The 12,742-nt window shown below is 45.5% G+C and overlaps 1 protein-coding gene across 1 annotated transcript in view; it reads right to left on the minus strand.

Moving 5' to 3' along the window:
* LOC138745796 (E3 ubiquitin-protein ligase PDZRN3-like) overlaps positions 1-12,742 on the minus strand; it is a 496,353-nt gene that overhangs the window by 22,950 nt on the left and 460,661 nt on the right. The window contains exon 6 of the mRNA XM_069903108.1: positions 3,895-3,996. Within this exon, the coding sequence (XP_069759209.1) occupies positions 3,895-3,996 (102 nt within the window). The remainder of the gene's footprint in view (positions 1-3,894; positions 3,997-12,742) is intronic.

Below are 12,742 nucleotides of genomic sequence, written 5' to 3' on the forward strand. Positions count from 1 at the left end.
CTGTGTCCTTGCCCCAGTTCTGAATTTAACTTATGATTCTCTTCAGCTTAATCACACCCTCCCAGCAGCACGGTGACTGGGAATGCGCACCACGCCCCGCTGGCGAAGCAATGTTTTGTCCTTTCAACCTCTCCTTGTCTGATTTCCAACTTTTCCAATGGGAGGTCACTGAACTGGGAAGCTTCCTTTCTCTGCAGTACTACCCAATTAAATTCCATTTAATTTTGGGTTTTTCCAGTGTCAAGGCTGTAGATTTTCATCAACAAACAGGCTCGGGGATTCAGGGAGGGAACTTTCATGAGATCTCTATGGAAAAAGTGGGAATGGTCCAGTGCTGCTGATACCAGGCAAAGCCTGGGATATGGTTATCTTGGAAACACCAGAGGCAAGAATACATGCACCATGTATGTGACACACGGCCAGCTCTGTCCGTATGGAATCGGCATCAAGAATACATGTATCAAAAGCCCAGGGTTTGGTCTGCGTGGTGCGGCTCTTACAAAGAACTGCTGCATCCTTGGGAACTACTCAGCAGGTCACGCAGCATCTACAGAAAGTATAGGGTAACCTACGTTTTGGGCTTGGGCCTTCGTCAGGCTATCCTTTCCTTCTTATGGATGCTCTGTGAGCTGCTGAGTTTCTCCAGCATGTCTGTGCACTTTACTCTCCCCCAGCGTCTGCAGACGGACCTGATTGACTGCTGCATCCTTACTGCCTTTCTTTTTGATCCAGTGGCCATGACCCAAAAGTCCAAATATCGCTGTGCTTCCCCATCGCGTTCTTATTATACCCTGGTGCACAGCTGGAACCCTGACAAGAATCTGCAGAAAGAGAACCTTTCTTCAACATGCATCTGCTGGGATCAATCGTGTAGCCTCAGCTGTTGAAGAGAAGGCGTGACTGCAGACATGTTAAAGAAGGGGGCTGCTCTCGACAAAAGTCATTGAGCACAAAACGACCTGTTGATTGAGAACGGGGCAGAGCACCAAAGATATCATTTAATTTCCTTGCTATGCCATTTATCGCCTGGGAATAGGGACTGATAAAAGATTTGTTCTCTGCGATGACAGAGGTTAATCATACCATCACCCACCCCCCCCCCCCACCCCAACTCATCTACGATGTGCTCACTGCATCATTGCTTCAGACGATTTCAAATCTCGCTGACAATCGCAGCAGCCAAGCGCTCCACAGAACTTAGGGAAAGAAAATTTATACCATTTTCTTATCTGCCACTCGAGATAAGAAACAAATACGGAATTTTAAGGGGAACCGTTGTTCAGATAAGACGAGGATGTGGCAAGTGTAATTCATGGGTTCTCTTGTCTCATGCTGGACCTTGTTATTGTGTACTGCAGAATCTGGAATACAAATTATACTCCATCAAAGTCAACATTGCATCGAGCAGACTGATGACCCTGCAACTGAGGGCCACCTCTATCTATCACCTTTGGTATGATCGCAATCTTCAACTATTCATTTCCCTCATTTTACCATTGGATTCTTGTTCAAATCAGCTGTTATTCTATAACAAAGGGCTTTTTTTTATCTCACATGATTACTTTTTGATAACCTATTGCCAGACACTCTTCATAATATTGTTTTATGACGACTGTAATCGTTGACTCTCTGCTGCTCAGTGTTTGAGACTTGCTTTCTATCCAGAGGCCAGTCACAAGGTTTGGAAGAACACACAAAAGTGCAAGAGCAACTCGGCGCCCATGGGAGGTAACGATATATAACCGACGTTTCAGGCTTCGAGGTATAAACAAAGAACAGGTAGGCATCAGAATAAAGACTGAAGACTGGCAGGGGGAGGAGTCCAGACCAATAAAAGGTCACAAATTTGGAAGCTTTCCAATCCACGCGAGCAGGCCAAAATACTGAGTCAGTACTTGCGTTACAGCGTGGCGCCTCTTTTGCTGCCTGAGAACTTGGACAATGCAGGCCGGAGCCCTTCAAGCAGGCGGCTCAACTGAAGCTGGTGAATGCAATAGCCAACCACAGCGACAAGCCACCAGCTAACAACACAGGACGGCTGACCATCTCCACTGCACGTCAATAGCTCTATCATAGAGCACAGAGTCCCTCAGTGTGAGGGTGACCTACCCTCGACCCACAACACCACCACATTAATTAAAATAAATAATTTTAATTCCACACACCATTCCCACAACTGACATTTCTATCCATGGCCTCATGCGCTGCCAAACCAAAGCTACCTGCAGATTGGAGGAACGGCACCAGCATTCCCTCTGGGCACTCTCCAACCAGATAGCATCAACACTGACTTTTCCGATTTCTGTTACAACACTCCCCCTCGAGTTCTTCTTCCCTATCCCTCAGTCTCCTTTCTTTCAGCTCCCTATATCTTCCCTTGCCTCTCCTTCCAGAGTGTTACCCCCATCCCTATCCCTTCCACTTACATCCACCCCTGACCTCTTCCCTGTTAGCCTGTACTCCTCCCCCTGTCCCTTCCTTCCCTTCCTCTCCTTCACCCCCCCCCCATTTTTTTATTCAGGCACTTGCCTACTTTTTGCTTCTACCTTGACGAAGGCCTCGGGATGAAAGCTTCACTTACACTTCAATTCCTGCAGACGCTGCATGACCTGGTGAGTTTCTTCAGCATTTACCATGCACCTCCACGTTAGTCTGGAAGTCACAACATAGCCTGCACCTCTTGAGGAGGTTGGGGGGGTGGGGGGGCCCATCTTGACACTTCACAGTAGCAAGTTGAAAGGTCCTGTCTGGCTGCATCACTGTCTAGTACGGTACGGGTAGACCCCGACTTACGATGGGGTTTGGTTCCGCGACTCGCACCGCAAGGTGAAATTATCGTAAGTCAGAGTATACCTGCACAGGTAGTTTACTGAGCCACTCCTGCTGGGAGACTGACGGCCTCGCTTCTGCCGGGAGCCCAGGATTGCACCGGGTAACTAGGGGCAGCGGCGCCACTTGCCAACCTACGTTGTGATTTGGAACGCGTGCGTAGATTGCTGTCGCTCACTCTCCCTCTTCAATCTCTCTCTCTCTCCCCCTCCCCAGCGATGGCAATCTGTGCACGTGCTCCAAATCACCTTGTTTTAAAAAACAGCGTTGGGTCCGACAAAGCACGTTTCCTTGACGTCACTACAACAGGAGAACCGAAATGATGACATTTGGGGGTGGGGTGGTGTTGGGAAGCGATCTACGAGTGCTGATTGGACGGATGCATTTCCTTCAGAGAATGAAAAGCAACTATGTTGGTACAAGTGGACAGCCAGGCTGGGACTAACCTCTTCTTCCCACAGGCTGTAAGATTGATGAACAGTATCCTGTAACCAAGTAAATCATTCCAAAACACTTATATCTATTTATTTTAAATTATATCTTCCTGCATATATATGCGATTGCCCTGCGCTGTGTGTATGTGTGTGCCCCGTGGTCCTGAAACGCTGTTTCGTTTGATTGTACATGTACAGTCAGATGACAATAAACTTGAAGTTGAAAAGGTGGAGCTCTTCCTTTCATCTTCTCCCCAAAGATGTGCCTTACCAGAGAGGCAAGCACAGCGTCACAAAGTGGGTGGGCAGAGCCTCAAACCGGACCTCACAATTATTAACACTGCTTTCAAGCTGCAGCATTTTCCTGACTGGCCCATGTCCTGGATTTAGAACCTTTGCTGTTGCTTGATAAGACCTTTGTGCATGGGCCGGGCAGCTGGGTGCTGTCAACTTAGCTTCTATCATTTCATTCTTTCTCCCTCTGACGATGCACACTATTGAGGTGCTTGCTTGAAATAAATGGACTGGAACAATCATATTACTCGGGCAACGCAGATGGGGCTTAGCGTGTTGCTAGTCCCCGAGCTACTGAAGGACAGTGTTGGCTTGTGCCGTTCTGTGGTGACTTTACCTCGCTGACGTAGATTCCGCTGTCGTCTTCGTCGTCATCTGTTCTGTAGCAGACTGTCAACCCCAACTTCTCCTGGCTGCTGATGCGGCGGAGTTCCACCTCCTGTGAACACACAAATGATTACTCTCCAAGTTATTGCTTTCACTTTGTTCCATCGTCCTGCCTCTGAAATGCTGCGGATTTGGCACACGTGCTGCTCCTAGCAAATCCAGGAGAAATCAGACTTCATCTCATTGATGTTTAAGAGTATGACTTATTTAGCTTCAGAGGAGAGCTCTGCAGCTTCCAGGAGTGCTCTATTGTGATCAAACCCAGTGCGGCAATTGGGCAAGGGGGACCCAATTAAGGTTGGTGGGGGGGGGGGGGTGACAAACCTTTCTCTCCATGCTAAAACTCACACTGCTGAATTTATGATCAAACAATTGCATGCTTTAAATGAACTGAAAATGCTACTAGATTACATTGATTTCGCGTCAAAAGAAAGCACCGTCCAAGAAAGGTGTGACCAAAGTCAGGGAAAGAGGGAAAGGATCGAAGGAGAACAAGGAGGAGCAGTGATTCATAGAAACAATGACAAGGGGAGCAGGAGAACCCAATCAGCACGTCGAACCTGCTCCACCATTTAATATGATCGTGGCTGATCCTGCCACCTCAGTCACCTTTGTGGTGAATGTCTGCCAAGCTGCCTGTCTCCCCTCTGGCGAGCCTTGCTGTACTAACATTGGCTGTGCACCACCTCTACTGTTAGGGACACTCTCCTTGGGTATAACTATGTACGCACCTATTGTCTTTCATTATTGAGTTTCTGCTACTAAAAGCCATGATTATTGTTTGACCACATTGTCTTTGTCTAGTTCATCAACTGGCACTTCAATTTTATTTGCAGATCGTGACAATGCGTCAGAGGGATCACTTCACCTGCCCGGTCTGTACTGGATCTCATAATTATAAGTTGAGAGTTCTATTCGCCAGCGTGCCATCTTATCGTTCTTGATTTTACTTTTGTGTTTAGTACTGAACATGTAGGCTACAGATTTCTGATCAGTGACAAGAGTAATTTTTTCTGCCGGCTAGAAAGTGTCTCCAGTAGCGAACAGCTTCAATAATAGCCTTGAGTTCTTTTTCAATGGTAGGATGTTTAAGTTCAGGTCCGCGTAACGTGCGGGAGAAGAATGCCACAGGTCTGCCCTTTTGATGAAGGGTTCCTGCCAAGGCACAATCTGAGGCATCAGTTTCCACTCGGAATGGGACATCCTCGTCAATGGACGAGAGTGCAGCTTTGGCAATATCAGTTTTAATTCTCTTGAAAGCCTTCAAGGCCCTTGGAGAGAGAGGAAAAGATTTAATGTCAAACAGAGGGCGTGCCTTCGTGGCGTAGTCCCAAACCCATTTGCAGTAGTAGGAAAAGAATCCCATACACCTTTTAAGGGCTTTTGCTGAGTCTGGGGGTGGTAACTTCTTAAGGGGGGGCCATTCTTTCCGGGTCGGGGCGGATTTCGCCCTTGTGGACAATGTAGCCCAGAATGGGTAGCTCTGTCGCGTTGAACACACATTTGCCCTTGTTAAATGTAAGGTGTTTAGCTGTTGCTAAAAATTTCAGCCTGTGTTTTCCCACAGAGAGTGACATTATCCAGATAGGGAAACGTGCCCTGTAACTCATACGTCCTAACAATCTTATCCATTTCCCTCTGAAACACGGACACACCATTAGTGACCCCAAAAGGTACGCTTTTAAACTGGTATAACCCCCCATCAGCCTCAAAAGCCGCATAGGGCCATTCCATTTTCTTAATGAGGATTTGGTGATAAGCTGCTTTGAGGTCGATAGTGGAGTACACTTTGTATTACGCTATCTGATTAATCATTTCATTGATGCGTGGCAGGGGTTAGGCATCCAGGTTCGTGTAACGGTTGATTGTCTGGCTGTAGTCAATAACCAGTCGTCTCTTAGTGTGATTTTTCACGACTACCAATTGGGCCCGCCACAGACTCTTACTAGGTTCAATTACTCCCTCTTTAAGCAGTCTCTGGGTCTCCACTTTGATAAACTCACGATCCTCTTTGCTGTAAGAACAGCTTTAGTGGCAATTGGCTGGCACTCAGGGGATAAATCACTGAAAAGGGAAGGAGCTTTGATCTTTAATGCGGACAGACCACAGTAAATAGTGCGGGGATGGTAAGTGTGGGTAGTGGCCCACCGAAATTTAACACTACACTGTTCATCTGAGATTGAATATCTAACCTCAGTAACACAGGGGCGCAGAGCTCCGGCATAATAAAGAGCCACACATCAGCAAGGCAATGTCTCTTCAAATTTAAAGTAACTTTATATTTGTCCCATACAATTTTTTTAAGTTCACTACAAGCCATCGATATCTTTCGGTTCGCTGGATATCTCCGCAAATTTAAGGCTCTGGCAACCCTCTCGTGGATGTAGCTGTCAGTACTCCCCGAGTCTATTAGACAATCAAGAGTCTCACCATTCACCTCCCCCTTCATAGTTGACCGTTCCAGTCCGTAACATCCCCCAAGCTTTACAGTCAATTGAGGTATCACAGGGGATCTCACCTCGCTGTCACTTGAAGTCGATTCAGCCTGCTCATCTGAAGATTCCCCCTTTTCACAGTTGTCTTCCATTCCTGAAGCTCCAGGACACATTTTCTTGGTGCTTTTCTTCTTATCAGTGAGAGTACTTTTCGCCTTACACGCTTTAGCAAAGTGGCCGAGTTTCCCACAATAGCTGCAGGTAGCAAATCGAGCCGGGCACTTCTGTCTGGGGTGCCAGCTCTTATCACAGAAGTAGCATTTTTCAGCAGTTTGTCCTTTTTTTTCCTTCGGGTTCCAGCACTCCTGGATGTTTCCTTTTCGGTTTCTAGCATTTCACTGGACCGCATGGCACTTCTCAGTGTTTTGGCTAGAGTGACTGCCTGGTCGTAGGTTAAGGGCTCTGTCTCCAGCAGCCTCTGTCGGATGTAACTGGAGTCAATCCCGTTGACAAAAGCATCCAGCTTCAAGGCATTGTGGTGTTGTTGCACATTGACTGCCCTGACATCACAGCTTCCTGCTTTCTCTCTGTAGCCCTTTGATACCCTCACTTCATAGGACCACACTTGACTGACTCAACAATTGGCTCTGTTTATCAAAGATTTTAAGGATTATATTAGAACCATGACTTCTCATTGCTTTGTTTGGCTTTTCTCGAGAAGAGGACAGAGTCTTGACTTCAACTGCGAGAAATTTTTTAACCTTTACCTTGTTGATAGCCAGACAAGCAATTTTAATGAAATGGGAAGATGACTCTCCACCTTACGCTCAGTGGGTACATGATGTTATGTCCTGTTTAAGCTTGGAGAAAATGAGATACTACGGTAAAGATAGAAAGTTTCAATTTGACAAGATGTGGGAGATTACTAACATAATTGGAAGATTTAAGGAGTCTGGATGCTCCGGAAACTCTCTGTCGCTATTCGATCCATATCTTTACAATCCTATAAGTTAACCTTGGTTATTGGGAGGGGTTAGATTAGTCGGAGGATTTTTGTTTTCTTGTTTTTTTTAGACTAATTTGTCAAATATTGGTTTAAATTTGGTTGTCATAGATCATATCATTAATTAAAATAGAATTTACCCTTTGTTTATATAAAGGGATTGTTTAATTTTAGTCCTATCTATTTTTTATCCTGATCTATATTGGGATATTTTATGAGAAAGGGGTAAACTGTTAATTACCATACTGATAGAATTTGGTGTTTTAAAGAAATAAGTTAAATAACAATAATGGAGAGGATTTTGATTTATATTATACATTTAATATGTTACGTATACGATAGGACCTGTTGTTTGCTATATTAGATCAAGTCAAGTTACCCTGCTCGCACGGTAAAGACGAGATAGTGTTTCTCCAGGACCATAGAACATATTTACATAAATATAAGTTAGAATAGAATTTAAACACAAATTATTAACTATTAAGATGTATACTGTAAGGGTCCCTGGCACTAAGGTACTCAATGCATGTAAGTTCTGGGAGTTCAGGAGTCTGATGGCCTGGGGGAAAAAATCTGTTGCCCAATCTGGACGTTAGGGCCCAAGTGGTACAATACCTCCTTCCAGATGGCAGAAGGGAGATCAGTTTACATGAGAAGTGTGTGGAGTCCTTCACAATATTTATTGCCTTTCGCCTGCATCGAGTGTTGTCGATGTCCTTCATGGTAGGAAGAGAAGCCCCAAACAATCTTACTTTAGTTCTGTTTTTACAAGAGAGGATACAAATAACCTCCCAAGGATGTTGGGAAACATAGACTAATGCAAGGGAGGAACTGAAAGAAATCAGTATCTCTAAGGACATGGTCTTGGGGAAATTGATGGGATTGAAGGCAGATAAATCCCAAGGGCCTGATAATCTACATCCTAGGGTACTTCAGGAAGCTTTAAGAATTATTTTCCAGAACTCGATAGACTCAGGATCAGTACCCATGGATTGGAGGGTAGCTAATGTTACCCCACTATTTAAAAAGGGGGGTAGAGAAAAAACGGGGAATTATAGGCCGGTGAGCCTTACATCAGTAGTGGGCAAAATGATGGAATCCATTATTAAGGATGTAATAGCGGAGCATATGACTAGCAGAGAAGGGATCGGACGGAGCCAACATGGATTTACAAAAGGTAAATCGTGCTTGACAAATCTATTGGAATTCTTTGAGATGGTGACAAGTAAAATAGATGGGGATGTGGATGTGGTGTACCTGGACTTCCAAAAGGCCTTCGATAAGGTCCCGCATAAACGATTGGCTTCCAAAATCAAGGCTCATGGGATTGGGGGAAAAGTATTGATGTGGATTGAGAACTGGCTGGCAGGTAGAAGACAGAGAGTTGGGATAAATGGCTCATTTTCTGAGTGGCAGGCGGTGACCAGTGGGGTGCCACAGGGATCTTGTACTGGGACCCCAGCTGTTCACAATTAACATTAATGATCTGGATGAGGGGATTGGATGTAATATCTCCAAATTTGCAGATGACACTAAGCTAGGAGGGGTTGTGTGCACGGAAGAGGGGGTCAGGAAGCTCCAGTGTGATTTGGATACATAGCAAATGCACTACAATGTGGATAAATGTGAGGTTATCCATTTTGGTAATACAAACCGGAGGGCAGATTACTATTTGAATGGCAATAGATTAAGAGATGGGGAAGTGCAGAGAGACCTGGGGGTACTTGTACACCAGTCTCTGAAGGCGAGCATGCAGGTACAGCAGGCGGTTAAAAAGGCAAATGGTTTGTTGGCCTTCATATCAAGAGGGTTTGAGTATAGGAACAAGGATACCTTACTGCAGCTCTACAGGGCCTTGGTGAGACCCCACCTGGAGTATTGTGTGCAGTTTTGGTCACCTTATCTAAGGAAGGATGTTCTTGCAATGGAGGGAGTGCAGAGGCGATTCACCAGGCTGATGCCTGGAATGGCAGGAATGACTTATGAGGAAAGATTGCGCAAATTGGGATTGTACTCGCTGGAGTTTAGAAGATTGAGAGGGGATCTCATAGAGACATATAAAATTCTGGCAGGACTGGACAGAATGGATGCAGATGGGATGTTTCCAATGATGGGAAAATCCAGAACCCGGGGCCATGGTTTGAGGATAATAGGCAAACCATTTAGGACCGAGATGAGGAGGAAATTTTTGACCCAGAGGGTGGTGAATCTGTGGAATTCATTGCCACAGAGGGCAGTAGAGGCAGGTTCATTAAATATATTTAAGAGGGAATTAGATATATTTCTTCAGTATAAGGGTATTAAAGGTTACGGAGAGAAGGCGGGGACGGGGTACTGAACTTTAAGATCTCATTGAATGGCGGAGCAGGCTCGAAGGGTCGAATGACCTACTCCTGCTCCTATCTTCTATGTTCTATGATCTTTTCCCCTGACTTCACTATCCTCTGCAGGGTCTTGTGGTGTGAAGAGGTACAGCTTCCAAACCAGGCGGTGATGCAGTTGCACAGGATGCACTCGATACATCCTCTGTAGAACATAGTGAGGATGGAGGGTGGGAGATGGACTTCCCTCAGCCCTCTCAGGAAGTAGAGGCGCTGCTGGGCTTTCTTGGCTATGGAGCTGGTGTTAAGGGACCAGGAGAGATTCTCCGCCAAGTGCACTCCGAGGAACTTGATACTCTTGATGACCCCAACGGTGGAGCTGTCAATGGTCAGCAGAGCATGGCCCCCTGGGCCCTCCTGAAGTCGACAACCATCTTTTTTGTTTATTTAATATTCAGATGCAGGTTATTGGGTCTGCACTTTGTGTGTAGGATTTACTTGTTATATAGTCAATAAAAAATATTTTTAAAAGAAAGGACAATAGTCTCTGGCTGGGAGTTCTAGAACTTCCATGATGTTTTGCCGATCCATGTAAACCTACTCTACAGCGATCTAAATTTTCCCTCCCTCACATCCATACCCTCTATTTTCTTACATCCATGTGCCTGTCTTAGAGCCTTTGGAATGTCCTTATTGTACCAGTCTCCCCTACCCCCACTCCCCCCCCCCATCAACCCTGGAATGCATTCCAGCCACCACCATTCTATGAGTGAATAAAAGCTTACTCTGACATCTCCCTCAAACCTACCTCCCATCAACTTAAACAGATATTCTCTGGTATTTGCTTTGTTGCCTCCAGAAAAAAGTGCTTGCCATCCACCCTATCTAGGCCCATCATAATCTTGCATACCTCTATCAAATTACCTCTCATCCTTTGTCGCTCCAAAGAGAAAAGCCCAAGCTCTGTCAATCTTTGCCTCATGTTCTCCAATAATCGAAGCAACATCCTGGTAAATATCCTCTGCACCCTCTCCAAAGCATATTCCTGTAACCCAGAACTGAACACAATACTCCAAGTGTGGTGTAACCAGAGGTTTATAGAGTTGTAACATTACCTCACGGTTCTTGGAACTCAATCCCCTGACTACTGAAGGCCAGCACACCATACATGTTAATCACCGTATCAACTTGCATGACAACCTTGAGAGGTCTGAGGACCTGGACCCCAAGATCTCTGCTCCTCCGCACTGTTACGAATTCTGCCGCTGACCACCTTCAAGTTCGACCATCCAAAGTGCAACACTTATCACTTATCTAGATTTAACTCCATCTGCCACTTGCCCGCCCAGCTCTGCATCCTGCCATATCATGTTGTAACCTATGACAACCCATCCATAACACCTCCAACCTTTGCCTCATCTGCAAAATTACCTGTCTAGCCCCGTCAGAAAGCTATTTGACTCAGCGATCCCCTCTTGTTCTTCTAAATTCAAATTAGTATAACCCTAGACTATCCAATCTGCCCAGATTCAACCAGTAACATTATGGAGTGACTCCACCTTCACACACCAGAGAATTAATCATTGTTCATTGCTTCATCACACCATTTGGGTGAAGCTTCTCATCTGTCCCATTTTGAACAAATGTGAGGAAGTTCAGAGAGCTGTACAGATGAAGTCACTGGATAAATATGGAGAGGTACGGGAGAGTGGGAAAGCAACTGTGAGAGTGAGATGGGAATGGTGTAAAGGGTAGAATAGGATTGGTCGATCCATAGGCCTACACCTGCTCCAGGTCTGCATACTCAGCGCCAGATTGAGTTTATCCAGCTCATTAATTATGGAAAGATTTAGAGCCCGATCCCCACATCTCACATCTTATTCCTCCCTGCTGCATACCAAATGCAGACAAGGAACACTGCAGGTGTTGGGGTCAAGTGCAATACATAAACGTGCTAGGATAACAGAGGGGGAGCAGTGAGACAGACTCTCAGAGAACTCTCTTCGGAGGAGAACTGGAACCCATCTCCATTTGCCAGGCATAAAGCTTTCATGGAGAGAGAGAGAGAGAGAGAGAGAGAAAGAGAGAGAGAGAGGGAGCGAGAGAGAGAGAGTGAGTGATGGATGGGAGAGAAAGGGAATGACGGGGAGAGAGAGAAAGGATGTAGAGCGAGATACAAGAGAGACAGATGAGAGGGAAGAGAGAGGAGAAGGGAGAGGGGAGAGAGGAGATATATATGAGTGAGTGAGAAAGAGGAAAGAGGGGAGAGGAGAGAGAGGAGAATGAATGAGAGAGAGAGTGTGTGAGCAAGGGCGAGGAAGGGAGAGAGAGAGAGACAGACAGACAGACAGAAAGACAGACATATGGGGCTTCTGGTACGTGTTGGAGAGAGGCAGTGAATATTCATGGAACCACTGCACCACAACAGAAACATCAAGATACATTGGATCCAAAGTTGTGAAGATTAGTTTAAAATCTGTAAACTGCTTTCTAATGTCACCAATGCTGTTTATTGGGACCCTGCAAAGGACCCTGCAACTTGCTGATTTTTTTCTCCCAAGGATATATTTTTCTGAAATATTTTGCCTGATTTTCGAACTTAGTAAACAAAATCTAAAATCCAACAGACGACCTAGCCAACAAGCTGCTGTTCGATGTGGAAAGGAACAAACAACAAGTCGGATCTCAATTGAAAGCTGAATCGACAGAGAATCTTGGACAGCGCTCTCTGTCACCTGCTCACTCACAGGAGCTGCCCTCTCCATCACAGGGAATCACCGCTTCTCACAATGACGGATGTGTCCAGGATTGCAATTAAAACTCGCCTAATTAAGCAGGTTGCAATGTGACTGACAGCTTATCTGGAAATCGCTAAGCCATTACAATCGAGATTCAGGGACAAAAACAAATTTGAATATCAATCCACTGTGAGCAGAAGTGTTCATTTAATTGGACGTGTTGAATATGGTGTGAACACACAAAATGGCAACACTGCCTGTTGTTGGTGAATGGCTTGAGCCAGGAGCTGACAATATAAAG

The sequence above is a fragment of the Narcine bancroftii genome, chromosome 11, assembly GCF_036971445.1.
Source record: "Narcine bancroftii isolate sNarBan1 chromosome 11, sNarBan1.hap1, whole genome shotgun sequence".
In the NCBI taxonomy this organism is placed as follows: domain Eukaryota; kingdom Metazoa; phylum Chordata; class Chondrichthyes; order Torpediniformes; family Narcinidae; genus Narcine; species Narcine bancroftii.